Source organism: Kwoniella botswanensis, chromosome 1, assembly GCF_036426115.1.
Source record: "Kwoniella botswanensis chromosome 1, complete sequence".
In the NCBI taxonomy this organism is placed as follows: Eukaryota; Fungi; Basidiomycota; class Tremellomycetes; order Tremellales; family Cryptococcaceae; genus Kwoniella; species Kwoniella botswanensis.
Genome location: NC_088599.1, coordinates 1,437,258 through 1,456,923, shown reverse-complemented (window position 1 = coordinate 1,456,923; position 19,666 = coordinate 1,437,258). Strand labels below are relative to the sequence as shown.

General features: G+C 44.9%; 10 protein-coding genes across 10 annotated transcripts; 5 read left to right on the top strand and 5 right to left on the bottom strand.

Annotated features, from left to right (window-relative positions):
• Positions 1-372: 372 nt before the first annotated feature.
• On the bottom strand, positions 373-1,119 carry L199_000559 (uncharacterized protein; the record flags this gene model as incomplete). Its single annotated transcript, XM_064886325.1, has 2 exons — positions 373-856; positions 1,013-1,119. The coding sequence occupies 2 exons, from the start codon at positions 1,117-1,119 to the stop codon at positions 373-375; spliced, it is 591 nt and encodes a 196-aa protein (XP_064742397.1).
• Positions 1,120-1,812: 693 nt separating this feature from the next.
• On the top strand, positions 1,813-3,044 carry L199_000558 (uncharacterized protein; the record flags this gene model as incomplete). The annotated part of the gene is made up of 4 exons (XM_064886324.1): positions 1,813-2,047; positions 2,194-2,448; positions 2,536-2,903; positions 2,994-3,044. 4 exons carry the CDS (start codon positions 1,813-1,815, stop codon positions 3,042-3,044), a joined length of 909 nt encoding a protein of 302 aa, XP_064742396.1.
• Positions 3,045-3,570: 526 nt separating this feature from the next.
• Positions 3,571-4,077, top strand: L199_000557 (uncharacterized protein; the record flags this gene model as incomplete). Its single annotated transcript, XM_064886323.1, has 1 exon — positions 3,571-4,077. One exon carries the CDS (start codon positions 3,571-3,573, stop codon positions 4,075-4,077), a length of 507 nt encoding a protein of 168 aa, XP_064742395.1.
• A 447-nt stretch (positions 4,078-4,524) lies between these two features.
• L199_000556 (uncharacterized protein) lies at positions 4,525-5,011 on the top strand (the record flags this gene model as incomplete). The annotated part of the gene is made up of 2 exons (XM_064886322.1): positions 4,525-4,801; positions 4,884-5,011. 2 exons carry the CDS (start codon positions 4,525-4,527, stop codon positions 5,009-5,011), a joined length of 405 nt encoding a protein of 134 aa, XP_064742394.1.
• Positions 5,012-6,357: 1,346 nt separating this feature from the next.
• Positions 6,358-9,318, bottom strand: L199_000555 (uncharacterized protein; the record flags this gene model as incomplete). Its single annotated transcript, XM_064886321.1, has 7 exons — positions 6,358-6,570; positions 6,645-6,883; positions 6,939-7,053; positions 7,112-7,265; positions 7,316-7,453; positions 7,529-8,800; positions 8,879-9,318. 7 exons carry the CDS (start codon positions 9,316-9,318, stop codon positions 6,358-6,360), a joined length of 2,571 nt encoding a protein of 856 aa, XP_064742393.1.
• Positions 9,319-9,787: 469 nt separating this feature from the next.
• Positions 9,788-12,273, top strand: L199_000554 (uncharacterized protein; the record flags this gene model as incomplete). The annotated part of the gene is made up of 9 exons (XM_064886320.1): positions 9,788-9,894; positions 9,966-10,326; positions 10,387-10,653; positions 10,766-10,949; positions 11,018-11,197; positions 11,283-11,447; positions 11,530-11,638; positions 11,700-11,756; positions 11,856-12,273. The coding sequence occupies 9 exons, from the start codon at positions 9,788-9,790 to the stop codon at positions 12,271-12,273; spliced, it is 1,848 nt and encodes a 615-aa protein (XP_064742392.1).
• Positions 12,274-12,752: 479 nt separating this feature from the next.
• On the bottom strand, positions 12,753-15,333 carry L199_000553 (uncharacterized protein; the record flags this gene model as incomplete). Its single annotated transcript, XM_064886319.1, has 6 exons — positions 12,753-12,982; positions 13,057-13,066; positions 13,151-13,231; positions 13,297-13,367; positions 13,451-14,717; positions 14,794-15,333. 6 exons carry the CDS (start codon positions 15,331-15,333, stop codon positions 12,753-12,755), a joined length of 2,199 nt encoding a protein of 732 aa, XP_064742391.1.
• Positions 15,334-16,055: 722 nt separating this feature from the next.
• On the bottom strand, positions 16,056-16,545 carry L199_000552 (uncharacterized protein; the record flags this gene model as incomplete). Its single annotated transcript, XM_064886318.1, has 4 exons — positions 16,056-16,077; positions 16,146-16,244; positions 16,320-16,367; positions 16,436-16,545. The coding sequence occupies 4 exons, from the start codon at positions 16,543-16,545 to the stop codon at positions 16,056-16,058; spliced, it is 279 nt and encodes a 92-aa protein (XP_064742390.1).
• A 444-nt stretch (positions 16,546-16,989) lies between these two features.
• Positions 16,990-18,020, bottom strand: L199_000551 (uncharacterized protein; the record flags this gene model as incomplete). Its single annotated transcript, XM_064886317.1, has 3 exons — positions 16,990-17,628; positions 17,733-17,849; positions 17,916-18,020. 3 exons carry the CDS (start codon positions 18,018-18,020, stop codon positions 16,990-16,992), a joined length of 861 nt encoding a protein of 286 aa, XP_064742389.1.
• Positions 18,021-18,557: 537 nt separating this feature from the next.
• L199_000550 (uncharacterized protein) lies at positions 18,558-19,509 on the top strand (the record flags this gene model as incomplete). The annotated part of the gene is made up of 2 exons (XM_064886316.1): positions 18,558-18,744; positions 18,881-19,509. The coding sequence occupies 2 exons, from the start codon at positions 18,558-18,560 to the stop codon at positions 19,507-19,509; spliced, it is 816 nt and encodes a 271-aa protein (XP_064742388.1).
• Positions 19,510-19,666: the final 157 nt, after the last annotated feature.

The window sequence follows — 19,666 nt, the reverse complement described above, 5'->3', positions numbered from 1 at the left end:
CATCGTGGGGAAGGTTAGAAGCTGAGAATGAAACCATCTCCTCGTGTCCTCCATTGAACAAGCAATGAAAGGATAGATGCAAAACCGTTTGTACGTCATTATGTTTTGATGCACAGCAACCGCTGTATGTCAAATAAGAGTCAGTATCACTCATTCTTTGAGGTAGTCTAACAATAACTGCGTACCGCTTCGGGGACTATATCAGATCAACCCTTGGTGCATCATCTGGCATTACCGATAGGTACCGATAGGTCATGTGAGAGGGACAAGTATCGTCAGAACAGTGGAAACAGCAACGTATTTGTAGGTCAATAAGATTTACTCGTCATTTATGCAACACATCGTCGTCCAACATAATCGTGCTCTTACGGTCTAAGGCTCACTCGAACCCTGTTCCGAGAGTCCACATTGCTCTATGAATTGGCGTCTTGCCCTAGTTACGTGCTGGAGATAGGCTTGAATGATGGCTGGGTCATTGCTGATAGACGGCTGAGCGGAGTTGGGACAATGAGTAGATGATACATGCAGCTCATCATTAGTATATTGGTAGAACGTCGAGAAGTCGGTACCGATCAAACCATTCTGGTTGGAATTCTGTGGATCTGGTGGGGGCTGGTCGATCGAGAATGTTGCTTCATGAACTGCTTGATGCCAAGATGCTGGAACTCGAGACTGATTCGGGTACAAGTACTCATCTAGATAAGAAGAGGGAGTACTGCTCATATTGGCTCCATGGGCATCATCACACGCCATTTGTGCAGAATTAGCATCATGGGCCCCTTGTGCATTGCACACTAATTGATTGAACATCCCACGGGGAACGTCCCGGAGTGTATCGTTATAGGAGGTGCTTCCCCTACTTGAGGATGAGAAGGCTATGGTGCATTGCGAGGAGGTTTGAGCGCAGGGCGAGCATATACCAGGCAGCGACAGGTGGTCAGCTAAGGTGTCACGCACTGCATATGACTTCACGCAGAGAGCTCTGTGACACTGAGGCTCGTTGATAACTCACGGTCTCGAAGTCTCATCTCGGTTACATTTGATTTTCTTCTGTCTGCATGAAGCACAACTGACCTTTCTTCTTTGTCTTGTTTGCGTTGATCTGGAAGTGCTTGACATCATCGATGTTGACGTTTTTGATGATTTGTACTGTATTTGAAAGATACAGGAAAGTTGGAAGTTGTCGGTGTTCACTACTGTAATTGTCTCGAGAACACTGTCACTATGCTTTATCTGTACAGAGGAGGCTAGGACGAGGCTAGGACCAATAAAGTACATTAGAGATACGCGCAACATCATATTGACATGACCAGTCCTCAGTAAATCTGTCCCCTCTCACCTTTGTGAGCGTCAGGACGACGAACAAGTCCGCTTTAGACTCAGTCAGTCACGCACACTCAAAGGATGAACGATAATTTCACGGATTTTCCAATGTGAACGGCACTAAGTTGACTAGGTGAGCTCGCAATTGATATAGAGAACGAACCGATGGGGGCGGCTTTGGGTTATAGTATGCTATCGTATTACATTAGTTGTGAACGGTTGTGGTGAAATGGACATCGCTGATGTTTGTAACCTTGTGCAAGTCATCGGACAACATCGACAAAACCTCCACCTTCGAGCTCCACTTTTTTCCGGACCGGATTTCAATGCGATGATGCATCGATGGTTCATCGTGTCGCCATCGCTGGATCTGGCTTAGATCCAGCAGCGATATAAATAGAATACTGCTGTAAAGTTGTCGTCGTTGCATACATATTCTGTCTTATTCGATCTCGTACTGTCCCAAGTCTCATTTACTGCGCTGAAACAATGTCAAGAACGATCAGGTTGTCCGATGGAAAATCTATTCCAGCCATTGGATGGGGAAATGGCACGGGTGGACTCTTCGGTAACCATGATCCTGCTATCACGAGTGGCGTGCAAGCTTTAAAAGCTGGTATCTGTCATATCGATACTGCAGAAATATACAAGACCGAACAAGCTACGTATGAAGCCTTGAAACAGGCTGGTGTCAAAAGGGAAGATGTTTGGATCACAACGAAGAGTAAGTGAGCCCAGACTCTCACGATTGTGTCATCGTGCGTCAATACTGACAGACAATATTGAATTTAGTCTCTAGCACCAGTAAGTACAGTTCTTGCTGCACTACGCCGTAATGGTCGCCAATCGTTGACTCGGTAAATTACATAGATCTATCTCCTGACATCGAGGTCGTCCGATCCAATGTGCAAGAAAGAATTAACTTATTAGGTTCCAAGCCTGATCTCCTTCTCATCCATTTCCCTACTGTCCCTCAAGCAGGGACAACAAGTCAATTTTGGACTATCCTAGAGGACTTGGTATATGACGGTACTCTCGAAGGAGTGAGTCTGGGAGTCAGCAACTTCCGACCTCAAGATCTTGAAGCTGTCCTGAAAGTAGCCAGAATCAAGCCCGTTGTTAATCGTAAGTCTGCTTATCTCGAAGTACATGTATGACCGTCTTGGCTCTTTCTTAAATCGATAGATGTTAATATTATCACGTGTCTCGTAGAACTGGAGTATCATCCATATGTGCTCGAGCACCTCCAACCTGTCCTTGACATTGGTAAAAAACACAATATAATCACCGAATCTTACGGACTCCTCACACCAATCCTTCGACATCCTACTGGTGGTCCCCTCAAACCAGTATTGGAGAAAATCGCCAAACGACTTTCTTCCGAGACCGGCAAAGAGGTCGATACAGCTTCGGTCCTCACATTATGGGCATTGCAGAAGAATGTTATAGTAGTTACGTCTTCGAGGAACCCTGATAACCTCAAAAAGATCTGCGAAATTGATTCGTTACCTCAATTGAGTAAAGAGGAATTGAATGAGATTGAGGAGGCGGGACGAAAAGTTCATTTCAGACATTACAAGGTGAGTTGGATCCCTAAAATAGGCAGAATTCATCTTCAACAATGTCACTGAAATGAAGTGCTGGCTGATGAATATTGCTGTTCGTTTTAGGCACATATGTCCAAGGACTTCCCTAATCCCAATCTCCCCGAAGATATCTGAATGTGTTTTCGGTTCGGGTATAGAGTTCGTAGAATACCCTCATATGAAAGAATGAAACGTGGATGTGGAAATTGTCTCGTCCAAAGACAAATTCATGTCCGGAAGTTTACTGCAACCTCGAAGATCTCCAAGTGAAATTGAGGTCTGCAACGTCCATCAGCAGGGCGTTCAACGTCTGGTCCTCTTTTCGTTCTCCTGTTGTCACTCATTCTTCCTTCATTAGGAACCAGCTTTCATCGCGCAAGATCCCGTCTGCGTCCACTGCTTCGAAGCAAAAGGAGAAAGGATTTGAAAGTTGAGTCAGCTGACCTGAACTCTGCATGAAGGGAGCGAGCCAGCTTTCCTCTCCTTTCTGTACTTGCACCTTTCTCCAAGGCACAAAAAAGCTCTCATCGTTGAGAGAGTGCGATCATTTCGCCGTATAAGCCTCATAACCAAGCACGATAGTACCAAATCCTGGTCCCCCTCTCATTTCTCTTCCCATTGAAATCCTTTAGAACACAATATCTGCTTATGACTTGCAACCATGGACTCAAGACGTTCGACGCTGCTCACAGGAGCTGATACCCCTCTCACATCATCCTCATCTCAAGGCCTCAAAGGGGACCTAGCCTCTATAGATAATATTGCAAGGTATGCTTGGGCCGAGGCCAAAAGAAAGGGGTCATCCTGGTTGGCGTCCTATACCGACACTCGACAGACCTACGTATTGAGCGAGAACAAAGTATTCAAAGTCCAAGGTACCGATAAGGATGCTGATGATACATACCAATTTACATCCATTTGGAGACCTCTCACAAAGGGTGATGAAGTCAAAGATACAGATTTCAAGTTCAAATGCGACAGAGCTCAACTGTCAGGATTTGAACCCCTAGGACCCTTCCCTCAGCGATACTTTGCTGAAGGACATTATGGTGGTGAGCCTATTACCGTCCAAGGTCAATTTGATAGGTTTGATGAAGCGGATGTACAGTTTGTGGGATATAATGTTGTACAGGGGACGGAAGATCTGCCAACGCCCTCTCGAGCTTAGAGGGCTGTACATATGGATCTGACGTCTGCTGCATCCCATGCCTCCGCATTTTTTGTAGCTCTCGTAGATTTCCGATACATGCAAGACGATTCACAAAGGTTGAAATAGATTGAACTGTCTGCCACCATTTGAGTCTGGAAAAACGCTACTATAAGCTTAGTCATCAGAATTGGAGTCGATTGACCCTTCCATACTTCGAGCGCGAGTAAATAATCCTTTTAAGCATTAGGACAAGAAGCGGAACCTGGAAGAACCTTTCTCGTAGCAGGAGAAGCGGAAGCAAGGAAGGAATTTCGTAAGGGCAACATCGAGCCCGTTGGAAGGCCACGAGTGTAATACAGTGAACATATATATATATATATAACACGATTCGTATAGTTGTCGTATGAGTAGTATTTGTAACTTGTATCTGTTCTTACCGCAATACCTCTTTATCTCTTTGGAACAATGTCAGACCTCCCTTCCACGATCCCCAAGGGGTCTTGGATCGAAACCATCCAAGATAATCTCTGCATAGCTTCTCAGCAAGTGACCAGTGACTTTCAAAGGATCTACCAATCATTGACACAGTCTGGCCAACAAGAATGGGCATTGATCAATCGATCAGTCAGATCAGTACAACCTACTATCGAGGGGGGTCAGCCATATATCGAAGTGACATTGGATTGGAAACTGGCCAATTACTATTCCAAGAAAGAGGCGGAGAATCTGACGATCATAGCGAGTGAATTCGACCTATTATATACCGATGTTCCTTCAAGATTAGATTCGCAGAAGAAGCCTGAAGAAGGCAGCACGACAAAAAGGGCGATCCCTCCACTTTAAGGGTGCAGCCCCGACTTCAACCAATATTGATGGAATCCTAAGTTATAACCCTCCGATGGTTGAGGAGAGTATGGTAAGACCTAGAGTGGTACGAAGAGGGAATCTCTGAGAAGGTTTGATGAGATGATATGTTGAGGGAGGTTCGCTATTATAAGATATATGCCAGGACGAGTATATGTAGTATGGCGGGAAACGCGATTGGTATTTGCGTAGTTAGCGGACATGTGATCAGTTGGTGACACAAAGCACTCCACTCCAAGTAGCTCATTATTAGTGATATCAACCGAGACTGTACTGGAGAAAGCTTTCATCGTTTCACTGCATTCACATCTATCCCAAATTCCCATTAAGACAATCTAATGAGCAGCGGCTTTAGCTTTTGAGGCGGCTAAGATGGTAAAATACATCGCATGTCAGCTATGTCTTACATCGAATTGCATAGACAATTCCTGAAGAGGATGGTATGCCGTATAGGATGAAATACGTACCGAATGGGTTCTTAGGGTCTTTGAGAGCATCAGGAGCTGCATAAAGATAAATTTCATGAGCATTTCCTCCAACTCGATATTACTAGGAAAAGATGATGCGATCGCACGAGTGTGATACTCACATGAAACACCGATATCTTGTAACTTCCAAACACCGGCGATGGTGACCACACCTGAGATCATGAATGGCCAAAGGGGTTTAACGATCTATGAAAAGAATATTCCACATGTCAGTCTGCACTTCACTTAACATCTGCTCATTTTCATTCTTTTCCGTCCAGTCACAAGCGTATTCGCACACTTCACAAAGACTGTCCCACCAGCGGCAAGTGTCCTCTATCAATGCCCAACGTCTCTTTCGCTGTTCCTGCTGAACATTGACATTCCCGTCGATTATCCCTTCCTCCTAGTCCATCGCATGCCATCCTCTATCTCCGCTTTCATCTTCCTATTATCCCCTCCGGTCTCTCATCCTTCTTTCTCACACCCAGTGTTCCCATCCAATATCCATGATCCATATCATCAAAAGAACAATCACAGCCAATCGGCCGAATGATAATGGCACGTACAGGTGTAGGCCAAGCTCTAAGTCCGAACATCTTTACTGATCTTTTTGTTGTTGGATCCGTTGAAGTCTACTGATGATAGCTAGATGTGAGTCTCTTGGTCGTGGTGTGCTGGTCAAGTCGACTTACAGAGAGATGAAGTTGGAATGAGGACTATAAACTCAACCATTGTTAAGATACGTCAATCATAATGAGGTGCGAGTGAACCAAGGGGGGACCTTCAAGCGGATTCGGAGAAAATCGGTGTTATCCCTTGACCAGCCCACTGTGGCACCTTCATAAAGCAGTACCATTCATCATCGCCATATACTGTACATGCATTCGGACATTACTCGAGCACGTTGATGTATAAGTTGACTGACATACATATATACAAAGTTTACATAAACTACAACGACAATCTATGCACCAGTCAAGAAGGGATGTACCAGCGCATCTCTAGGTGCTATTCGTCTGGACGGATCAAGCTGAAGACATTTATCCAATAGATCCACGAAATTCTGTATCTGTTTCAATTCTTCATCTTTCATTTTCAGTTGAACAGAAGACGGCGGTAACAATCTCGCTCGGAGGTCTTTGGTAGCTTTGGAAATAACCAACGTCTTTGCGACATCCTAAATGCAAGAAAAAGTCTTGATCAGCTTCTACTTCTTCTGTAGTCACTTATCTAGAAGAGGGTTTAGCTCACCTGGCCTGTAATTTTATCTTTCTCGATAGAGATGAAATTTAACGATTCATCAAAATGTAAATTCCCAAAATTGGCTTTCTTGATCATTCGATGACTCAATTTCCCTTTCAATTCCATTTGAAGTAATAACATGTGATTGTTTGATCGACCAGGGAAAAGGATCTTGCCAGTGTATAACTCGTAGAGTGTGCACCCGATAGACCACATGTCGATGGACGTATCGTACGGTAGACCGAGAACTAACGGACAAGAGAGTCAGCTGGGTCCACAACAGTTCGTGAGAAAACAGCTCACTGATTTCTGGTGCACGATAAAACCTCGATACGAGGTATGGTGTGATTTCACCTTCCGAAATCTCGGCCGCTGAACCAAGGTCACAGACTTTGAGCGTAGCTTTGTTTTCAGATACCTGTAATGGATCCAATCGTCAGCCGATTGATCGATGAAAGGTTAATAGAACAACCTACTAATACATTGTCTGGCTTGATATCCGCATGCACTATACCGCATTTTCTCAACAGACTCAATGCTAAGAAAAGCTGATGGGCATAAGCACGAACAGCTCGCATGTTGAGTCCAACATCTTTACCGAATCGCTTGATGACGTCTCGTAAGTTCATACTGGTGAAGAATGTTAGCTACTAAGCCAGTCGGATTGTGGGGTAGCTCACCTCATAGATTCCGTCACAATACACAGGTGACCTTTGTGTTCGAAAGTCCTCTCCATCCTAACGATATGTTTCTTATCCTCCGGATCAGCATCGTTCAGCTTTTTGATGATTTGAGCTTCCTTTCTTCCGGCGACGTACCTGAGGCGAGACGAAGAAGTCAGTCGCTGATCTCGCACACCTGGGAAGGAATGTATGGAGAAAGGTTTTACTCACATGCTCTCCTGACTTCTGATCACCTTGATAGCAACTTCTTTACCCACTACATCCTGTCTTCTCTCCTGATTGACCGCTTTGAGGACTTTGGCTTTCACCACTCCAGAGAACATTCCTTTACCTAAGCTGATCGTGACTTGGTATCGACCATCATCTAAAATTTCACCTGGTGTGATCCTATAGTATCCCTCGGTATCATCAACATTATCTACCACCTCGGCTGCAATTGTACTAGCAGGTTTCGTCTTGACGTATTCCACCTTATTTCCATTGGCTTTACCTCCGTTCTTAGGTCGTCGTATGGTCACTTTCCTCTTCTTCTTCTCTTTCGGTTCATCACCAAATTCAGCGAACATATCAAACTCATCGTCATCGTCATCCTCTTCTTCAATTTCAACTTCTTCCCACTCTTCTTCGTCCGCTTGTGGTTTTGGATCTACAGCTATAGGTTCTCCTACACCTGAAGCAATATCGGATGGTTTCACTTGCATAGCTTCCATATCTTTCTTTCTCTTCTCCTGATCAGCCATCGTATCTTGAGTAGGATCGTAATCCGCCGCCGAAACCATCATATCCGCTCCAACACCTTGAGAACGAGTATCAGCCGGAAGTTCAGCTTCGCCAGCCGAATCGGCCCTTTTCGTCAGATCGAAATCGTTGCCCATTGGCGTAGAAGCCAGAGCTGGTGAATCACCGATAGGTGTTGGTGCAGAAGTGCCAGGTAATGTACCGGTTACTGAGTGTGTACCTAATTGCTTGAGTAGGGGTGTAGCACCAGTGACCGAATATCCAGTCTGATATCCCGTTCTTGTACCTGCACTAGTGACACTCTCCGCACCGGTCCCAGGACCAGGTAACTCTCCTTGAACTATGTTGGGGGTAGTGGTGATCGTGGGCTTTCCACCGTTAGCTCGGAATTTAGCCATGATTTCCTCTCTTTTCCTTCTTCTTTCCTCCAGGATCTTCTCAGTATCCACTTCCTCTTCTAGCACACTGATTGGCTCTTCCTCCTCCTCAGGCTTAGCATCTTCTACCTTTGGAGCTTGGGAAGTGGATGATTCGGATTCGAAGAATCGATTGGCAGGTGGAGGTGGTCGAGAGGGAGTTAATCCACGGGGTTGAGAGGATATGGCGAGCGATTGGAAGCTCGCTTTTGGACCGGCTGGCGGTGGTCGACTGGTCGGTCGAGATGGACTGAGAGTGATTGACGAACGTGGGGGTGACGCAGCTACAGGAAGAGGAACAGATGGTCTGGGAGGTGAAGGTTCTAGTCTACTCGATCGTAAAGAGGTAACATCAGTATCCAAAGAATTGTGGATCTGTGAGCTATATGTAGAGAATGAAACGCACTCGCCTTCCTCCTTTTCATCATCTTTCACTAATTGGGTTTTATCATTTCGACTAGTAGTATGATCATTTCGGTCACTATGATTATGTCGTTTATGATATTCTCCCTTTGAGGGCTCACGTTCACGATGATCCCTCTCCTTCTCTCTATAATCCAATCCTCCACCTCTCCGCCTATCTCTGTCTCTATCATCGTAATCCCTACTATATCTCCTATCTCTGTGATCATCACTTCTCCTATAATCTTTGACTCTTTCTCTTTCACGAGATCTACTTCTCCTTCGTTTAGGTTCATCTTCATCTAAGAAGGCATCTCTCCAATCACGGGGCTTCGAACGTCGGTCATCATCGTGTCGATCCCGACCTCGTTCTCGTTCTCGATCATGTCGTCTGCTCGAAGTTGATTCCTCGTCATAAGGCCGTTTGATACCTGAAGAAGCCATGATGAACAGAAAAGGGGGAGAAACAACAGGGTAAGAAAGACTTCTGAACGGTTTTGTAATATGGGGGGAAGAGAGTTTACAGGTTATTCAAAGAGATGATAGAATCTCCAGTACTTCACCTGCAAAGTGAGAGTTCGAGTGGAGGTATATGACAAGTGACGATGAGACGAGGGAGCTGTATGATGTGATGAGTATTGATGATTGATGAATCATGATTGTTATCGTCAAAGATGCTATGCTGTATCATGATGACAACAGCTGGGCGTGTGCGATCGATGATATTTCCGAATTCCCGAAAGAGTGGCGGTTGCCCCGCATTACTCGCTGTCGTTGTTGTCATGTTGAAAGTGTGTTGAATGAAATCAGTCTCGTGTTCTCGTGTTTTGGATTCCATCTTGGAATCTTCGAAACATTCCCCGTCGTCAACGCACATCACAGTGTATCACCGACAGAATCTACTCAGATAAACATGCCAGGCTCAACGATGTCGCCCGACGCCAAAATACAGATGGCCTACGACCTCCGAAGGTCGATTCGAGAATTGAGAGATAGGGGTCTGATGGTAGCTGCTAAATGGTTAGTCCAACTTGGACACCTTCTCCAAGCATGTCAATCATATGAGCTGACATTCTCGTTACATCTACTAGGTCATCAGAACTCTTGGCGGCTCTTCCAAAAGAATACCGTCAAGCTCCCCATCTCCCATTCTCCCCTCCACCTCAACCCCACACCCTTTTCCCTAATTCACCGCCCAATCGTCCTCGACCTTCTATAGGCGATTTCTTACCCTCGCCCGGTCCAGGGTCATTCAACGCCGAAGCTGGGCCGTCGAGAGGCAGGACCTTACATGGCATAGAGCTTGAAGAGGAGGAGGATATACTGGAAGAAGATGAATTTCAGTTGGCCAGAGGGTATTTCGATTTAAAGGAATATGATAGAGTAGCTTGGGTGTTGAAGGATGCGAAAGGCAGTAGAAGCAAGTTCCTAAAGTATTATTCGATGTATCTGGTGAGCTTTCGAATCGCTCCTTCATGATATGATAAGCTGATGACATATCTGTTTGTATAGTCAGCAGATAGGAAAGCTCAAGAGTCCCTACCTCATTTCCTCGATACCAAAGAAGAGCGACTCGCTTTGTATCCAGCCTTATCACCTCTATTGACAGATCTGAAAGATGAGAAAGATCCATATCTACTCTACTTGAGGGGGTTATGTTATATGAGATTGGATAGGAGACCGCCAGCGGTGAAATGTCTGATGGACAGTGTGAGGATGAAACCGTATAATTGGAGTGCTTGGAGTCAGATGGCACAGTTGGTCTACTCGGCTGACATGGTGAGTTTTCTGGAGGATCACATACTGGATATGCCCTCCTTGTATCGTGGATCGTCGCTCTCTCCCTCGTTGAAAATGACGTAGGTATAGCTAATATGATCTCCTTGGATAGTTCATATCGATGAAAGAGGAATTACCATCATCAACCATGTTGACGTTCTTCGCGATAAGCTGCATGCTTGACCTACATACCGCAACAGAATTAGTGATGAGTATGATCAAGGAGCTCCTCGAGATCTTTCCAGGGAGTGTACATCTGAAAGCTCAAAGAGCAATGGTATATTATCATATGAGAGGTCAGTTCGCTTCTTCCTTTCCCCTCTATTTGGGACTAGCTCTAACTGATGTTTGAATTGATGAGCAGATTTCGAGACTGCCGAAAAAGAGTTCGACTCGGTCCAAAAAGCCGATCCGTTCAGGATGGAAGAAGTTGATATCTACTCGAACATGTTATACGTTATGAACAAACAGGCTAAACTTGGTAAACTGGCCCATGAGTATGCTGAAATAGATAGAAATAGAGCCGAAGTATGTTGTTTGATTGGTGAGTTAGTCACTCTTCAACTATCTTGTGAACCTGATCTCCCTCTTAAACGAAGGACGATTAGCTGATTTGGAAGGATAATCAGGTAATTACTATTCATCAAGAGCGGATCATACCAAAGCGATAACGTATTTCAAAAGATCACTCATGCTGAATAGAGAATATCTACCTGCTTGGACATTAATGGGACATGAATTTGTAGAACTGAAAAATTCTCATGCTGCTATTGAGGCTTATAGAAAGGCTATAGGTAAGTCAAACCCGCCCCGTCTTTCCTATGACAATGTCTATCATTCGATTATAGTCAGCTGCTGACTACAATTCTGGTATAGACGTAAATGCCAAAGATTACAGAGCATGGTATGGACTGGGTCAGGCGTACGAATTGCTTGATATGCCAATGTACGCTATAGAATATTATAATCAGGCTACCTCGTTGAGGTGTGTAAATCATAAACTCGCTTGTGAAGATAGCTCTACTGAATGTGCATATTTTTTTCAGACCATACGATTGTAGGATGTGGACAGCTTTAGCTACAGTATACGAAAACCTGAAGAGGTAAGTACAACAACATAACGGTGTCATGCATCCTCTACCATATCCCCAGCATATAAGTATCAAATCCTGATATATTCTTGTTTATCCAAAAAAAAACAGACTTCCCGATGCGATCCTAGCCCATACCAGAGCCTTACTAGGAGCCGACCGAATCCAAACTCCCACCATCTTACTCAAACTCGCATCTCTTCATTCTACACTAGGTCAGATCACACAATCTGTAGGGTATCATCGAAAGATCCTCGCTCTAGGTGAAAAATCAGGATTGGGTGTCGTCGATTTATCTCAGAGTTATCTCAGTGTGGCAGAGTACGAAATGAGAGATTTACTTTTAGATCCAGATGTAGATGATGAAAGGATGGTAGAAGACTCACCGGAGCAAGAAAAGGGTGATTTAGCATTGGCTTCTCAGTATTTGGAAAAAGTATCTAGCTCCAATGCTCCTCAGAGAGATAGAGCGGAGGAACTTTTGAGGGTCTTGAGAATTAGAGAAGCGAGGATGGCTGCTGATTTGTAGGATTTTTACATTTATACATTTGAGATGTGTGTAAATTATGTAACTATGACACGACACGACTTCTCGAGTATTCGTTGCAACGGTACAATATCGTGCAATATGCCTGCACTCCTATATCGAGGTGCTGCATAAAAACAAATGTTGGTATTCAGACTGACCGATTTGTCCAGCTGAGGTATTGTACCAATTGTATTCCTTGTGCCAGAAGCCTTATTCCCAATCTGTTGCGAGTACTTGCGTAATTCGAGCTGTAATAATCATGCACACCACCATCTGTCAATTTTGTTGTATTACCTGTGTGATACATCTGATCTATCTATCTTATTTATTGATACTTTTCTTTGTACTGAAGATATGATCATCAATATTCCGACCTCAATTTCTACTTCGCGTCCCACTTCCATCACTCATCTGCATATTGTCGTCAGCGCCACTCGACCTCGAATAGTATCAAATCCTCTTTGTCCACCAACCTCTTCTCACGCTCTACCCATGATGGCATTTTGACCATTGACAACATTGGACGATCCAGTCTCATCAGATAATGAAGTCTGTACCGAAGATCTTCGTCTCGCATGACCTTGTCCTGGTTGATTACCATTCGTCTTATCTCTATCATGTACCAACATGTGTCTTTTCAACTGATCGGGTCGGGAGAACTTCTTGCCGCAATTTGGATGAGCACATGCGAATGGTCTTTCACCGGTATCTGAAGGCAGTGGCAAGACAGATGATCAGTAATGCTACTTCTCCAGCTTCGCGATGATGCTTAGGATGACTTACGGGTACGAATCTAGATTATGAGAGAGAGCAATGGTTCACAAATCAGTGACTGTCCAATCCTATATTCGCATTATGGTATATAGCCAGCACTCACGTGTTTGGTCAGATTCGAAGCTTCGACAAAACCTCGACCACAATGAGGACAAATGTATGGCTTTTCTCCATTATGCGTTCGCTATACATCACATCAAGTCAGTGCGGTACCAGAAATTGTCACAATCAATAACTTGATCAACACACCATATGAATAGTCAACGAAGAAGAGACAGCGAAAGTCTTACCGCACCCTGGATACTCGCACTTGAATGGTTCTGCAATGCAAAACGTTATATTAATCATCATGTATCGTTCATCCCATCGCTTCTGGAAACATTCAAGAACGACATTCACTCACTTTGTTGAGCATGTCGTCTCATATGGGCCGACAAAGGCGCAGCCTCCGAGAAGGCCTGATCGCATACCCCACATACAAAAGGTTTATGGCCCGTATGCGACTGCAGGTGTCTCAAGACTTTTTGCCGAGATTTGAATACTCTTCCTTGACCATCACCGCAATTGTCCCAATGACAGATATACGAATCTTTGCCTTTGGGGATATGAACTTCGGATAGGTGATCCATCAGACTTGCCGAGTCGCTGAAAACGTGATCGACGGGACAGCCGGGCCATAGGCAGATCAGGGGATTGCCACTTGGGTTGGTAGCAGTACCAGAAGTGATTTTCGAGGTCGAAGAAGGTATGGAAACGGGCGAAGTTGACAACTGCGTATTTACGGTCGAAGGTGGCGTAGGGAGTGGGTGACTGTGGCTATGACTATGGTTGTGAGAGTGAGAGTGATGATGGTGCATCGCAGCATGATGATGTGCCAAATGATGGGAATCAACATGATGGTGGTGATGGTTTTTATCCAGATGCGTTTGATTGCCATTTTGACCATTGTTATTGTCGTTTGGCCAACCGATGATGGACCCAGGTACACCAAGATGTTCTTCAAGGACATGTCGGAGCATCGTACCTGGGCTGAATGGCTCGCCTGTAGGGTGAGCATGTTCGTGAGGATGGCTATGAGCCTGATGCACATGAGTATGCGGGATCTGCTGAGTTTGAATTTGGGTTGCGTCCTGGGGAAAGGTTCCAGATACAGAAGACGAAGGCATATCAGCCATTGGAAAACAATCGTCCCACAGACACGACAGGAGCTGATCGGTCTCAGTCGCCTGAGGCGTGGTGAAAGCCGAGTTGAGACCCATATTGCCTGTGTTAGCTAGTTGCATTGGCGGAGTCGAAGTCGAGGTAGACATGAAGTTCGAGGTTGCGCCAATGACATTGGTCATCTGGGGTGGCGGCACAGTCGGAGGTGCAGGATCAGTTGATTTAGCACCAGTCCCAGAGCCCCATGCGCTCAGATGATCAGCAGCGACATGAGCCAGGAGATCAGGCATCGACTTGAAGATGAGGTGGCAATTGCCCCAATGACATGTGTGAGTAATGCCTTCCATTTCGGAAGAAGGCCCAGAATCGTTTATATTGGAAGGTTCGATCGGTTGAGCAACCATCGAGCCGAATATCGCAGCGAGAGGATCAGGCGGAGGTGGATGGACCGCTTTATTGTCTGTCGGACAGACTGGTATGTTACAATCAGGTTGATTACAGCACTCCAACTGTGATGACTCGTTATGTTAGCCAAAGGATCTATGAAGAAGAGAAAGGAACAATTAGAGGCTTAGAGATACTTACCAGTTGCTGTATGGCGTGACAGCCTTCTTTCGTATCTGCCCACTCTTCTAGACTCTTCATATCCCCGATGTTATCTTGTTGATTGGGAGTATGGATGTGATCGGGATCGGGATGATGACTATGAGTATCACCGCACTGACCCTGAGGGTGGAAAGGATGTTCTTCATGGCATGGCTCTTTCATCGTTTCTTCACACTTTGGATCTCCACAGATACTCTCTTCTGATTGGTTGCAGCTGTGTGAGTGTGAACCATCACAGCAGTAATCCCCTCCGCAACAGTATGCCTCGAGAGGACATTCAGCCGAACATTCGATACATCGCCTAGCTTGCGGTGGAGCGGAAGGACCATCATTCAGAGATGTCTCATACAGGATTTGACTGTGGTGTTGCTGTGGTGGTGGCAATTGATTGTTCATCGTATTCGAGCTGGATGCACCATGATCTTGATCGCAGCATATCAGAGCATGAGCCCATGGGTCGTTATGAGCGTAATGGGGGCTGCCGAGTGGGGTAGTACTGGCTGAGAAGTATTGCTGCATCGTCGCTAATTATCTTTCCTCTCTCTTCTCCTTTGACCTGACCTTGACTTCAGCGACGAAGGCTCTATTTCGGTATTATCGAATCGAATTAGCAAGAAGAAGAAGGAAGAAGTGTGGAACGGATAATGTTCATAGGTGGGTGAGGATGTTGTAGGTGCGAGTGAAAGGAAGAAGATTTGATCCGTCCAGTGGGCTTTTTTGGGCTTTGATGTTGAGATTTGAGCGGAGATGAGGTGAGATCACCAAGGAATGAAGATGTGGTGAATGGATTGATGGTAATGATGTGATTCGGATTAATCCGAGTTTAGACTGGTATGGGAGAGTATAGTGAGATGGGAGATGAGACGAGCAGAGTCAAATTGGTTTTCCCAGCTATACAGGTGTCACTGAGTCATCCAAATTTTGATTTTCGCTTGTACTCTCAGTGCAGTATACTGGGGTTCAGTCAGTCAGTCAAATCAAGAGGATGATTATTCAAAGTATCATGATCAATGAGGACCCGAGAGGTAATGATCGATCCCTCTTTCATCTTCACAGGAAGATTATCTGAGAAAGGCGGGGTAGACCGCCGGGATCAGGTTAATTACCAAAAGGGGTAAAAAGCTGAGATTACAGCGGCTTTCAATTGTTGAGCAGATGCCATCAATCTTTGCGTCGATAAACACATACATAATTCATCATAGATATACATAATTGACTAAGATGATGAATACTCTGAAAGCTCATGCGGCGCCTGCGCCAGAGCTACAACAAACACGATGTGGGTGCAATCAGCGAAGCTCACAATGAATCTGCCCACGGAATGGACTCACAAAGCTTTGACTCCTGAACCATCATTGGACACGGGGTATAAATCACTCTCTGGATCTTGTCGTTTGGCAAGTTCAGCATCTCCAATCTCATCTCGTTTTCTATGCACTCCCGATTAGCCTTTCGCTCCCTTCTTCCTCTTCAAGCGATCGGAATGATGGTAGAACCAGACTCACCTGTAAAATTCGATCTCGTCTTCCTCGTAGAAATGGCGTAATTCACCACTACAACCAACACTCAGTCAAACATCCGCATCACAGTTTGTGTATATATGACAAAGTGAATCACTCACTCTACCCTACGGACAGCGACATTGACTGGGACATCTCCTGGTTCAAGCGCTGTTATAGATGGCACCAAGAGGGAGAGGGTAAGAATCAAAGAGGTAATGAAGAATTTCATGGTGTTGAGCTCGTTTGCTTCTGGTTGTTCTATGTAAGGATGAAAAAGACGGTGAGAATGAACCTGGTTTGGTTCGTATGGGTAGAACTAGAACGAATGAAGTTGCAACAGCAGGGAAGAATTTATACCTTTTCTCGATCAGTTTGTAAGCATATCAATCCATTAATGATACTGAGCCTAGCCTGCATGTTGCATTGCGCCGAAATACCGATTGAACTAGTAGCTTAGAGATAATACCACACCAAGACGACTGCATCGTCGTGCCAACGAACAAGACGACCAGTGATTGTTCGGTACGATCAGTACCTTGGCAACCTAGCGCTTCGTTACTCGACGACCGCTTCTGCGACAATTTCAATCTCAAGGATAGTCATTGAGACCGACGCGCACCAATTCTTTGGGTATGTTATATGCATGAGCGCAACATTCATCTTACTGTATTATCTACTTTTCACTGCCAGGGGAATTTAAAGATCTAGCAAAACTTTCCAGTCCATTCGCCAATCTATTTTTTCCGGATCGTACAGCCGATGAAAACCCTTCTGAAGCTTGAGAAGCCAATGAATTTCCAGTAGGATATAAGGATCCACCACCTTCTATAGCTGAAGATACACAAGATCTCCCCTCCGTGGCTGAGCTGGTCAACGATGGGAAGAAGGATGATATGTAGCTTTTACTGGTTTCGTACCATTTCGAACAAGTTGACCAAGCAGTCGTTGGACTTACGTCACTTGGGTGAATATCTACCTCTCTGGAAAGGTCATGGTCATTCTCCACGATGTACGCTGACGATTCCTCTCCCACCTCTTCCCGAATTCTGAGCCTGACTTTTCCTTGGTCTTGATTCAACGCGAATGATAGGAAAGGGCCATTGGGAATATCTTCCGAAGCAGTACTTGCAGTACTTTGGTATCTACTCGGTACATTGGTCGAAAGAGTAGGAGTGGCAAAGTATCGTTGTCGAATTGATGGTGTAGCTCGTTCAGAATTGGACCCCCAAGCCGATAGTCTTGGACAGCTCATAGAAGTATTCTGAGAAGTTGCGTCCGCACGACGAAAGATGTTGTTACGAGGCGGTATATCCTAGAAAAGTCACGATCGCAATAACCAATACTTGAGCTCACACCGCTCGAAGAAAGCCTAAAGTACTGCTGTAGATCATGGATAAAGCATAGTACAGGGCTCACCAACGAGGTATCAGATAGATACGACTTCTTCCCAGCCCTTCGACCGTATTGAAACCACTTCCCTGTCTCGGGATGTTTGATAATTTTCCGCTTATTCTCATTAACCACGATCGAGCCCTATAACAAAGTCAAAAGACCACAATCAAAGTCAATCACCTACGCTCAACATCAATGGGTGATAACTAGACTTCTCATATCGTCGGATAGGGAACAGTTGCTTATGATCCATTTGTCAACTTTGGACTGGAATGCTTGGCTGATATCTGGTCGATATTGCGCTAGCGACATGATGAATTACTGGTTAAATTCGGATTGGCTCAATAAAGTCGAGGAAGACTATTATGTACACCCTCGCTCCAGACTTATGTAGGGAGTCGGGATGTTTGATCTGGATATGACATGGAGAACGATCTGTTGATGAAACGTAATGAAAGCGCTGAAAGGATGTTTGAGGTGTGAGGTAAATCAAGGGAGGGATACAATAATCTTTGACAAGATTGTGTTGTATTAGATAAACCAGACGACAGATATTTGTGCTGGCGTTACAGTGCTGCTTACAGGCTATATAGGTATCTTATGCATATGATCATGTACATGTCCTAAGATCAAGGACAAGTCATGGTATCTCAATGAAATTCGGAAAGGGATGCCATACCATGCCACGCCACAGTCGATGATCGATGACGTTTTTTTGCGCAAAGTGACTACCCTCTCATCTCAACATCTCCATCTATCCTTCTGTGGAATTGATATACACATATACATACCCTCACCACTTACATTGAACAATTAGTATAACCCAGATCATTCGTGTTTCGCCTCACCATGCCATCCAATCAGACGATTTTCCCTGCATGGCATTTCGACCATTGGCGAGCTGTCGACGATAGAGTTAGAGGAGGAGCCAGTACCTCTCATCTTGACCAGGTCCATCTGGACTTATCACAATCTTCCAATGGAGATCTGGAAAAAGGCAAAAATAGTGTCGGTGCAAGATTCTGGGGCCATCTAGGTAAGTGGTGTACCCACATCTCACATTTCTATACGCTATCTGTCGATACTACTCTGTTCTTCATCCCCGCCAAATACATATCCAGAAGCTAAAATCAATTATATCGTATTGTCCTTTGTCCCATAATATACTATAGATATCGATACTCTAGGTGGTGCAGGTTTCGCCTCCCAATCCTACCGCTACGGACCCTCACCACTGCGCCTCCCCTCCCTTTCATACAGCGGACTATCCATAATTTACCAACCCGATCCACAAACGCACTATACCGAGAAGACACCGAGGGACTATACATTGGTTTTGAAGACTACCCCCACAGCTAATATACCTAAACACCCTAAGACACCCGGTCCACCTAGAGAAGCTCAACTCACATACGAAGTCTCTTTCTCCCTTCCTACTACTACGGTAGGAAAAGCAGAAGCAAAAGCCAACAAGGAGGAGAAGAGGGAATTTAAATGGAATGAGTTTCAAGCTACTTATAGGGGCAAACCGGTACCGGAAGGAGATGAGCGATGGGTACCGATAGATCCGGGGTTGATATATGAGTTGTCAATTATGTGTAGAAGTGATTTTGGGAAACAACATGGTGATTTTGGAGTTGTAGTCAAGTCGATAGAAGCGATAAGGAAAAAAGAGAGTGGGTGGTGGAGTGGGCTTGGATGGTTGTGGAATTGGGTAGTGGGATTGTTCAGCTGGGGTTGGAGTTGGAGCTCGAGGGGTGGAGTGAAGTTGGAAGATGATGAGGAGAAGTTGATCGCTTAGGAATCTATTTGCCTGAACAACCGACATGCAATACGAGCTGAAGCATTGCCGATGGTAGATATACATTTATTGAATAGATAGATGGATACACCATGTACAGTATAATATACAACTTATGGAATACAATACGTATGCGAGGAAAATGTCCTTTGTCCAA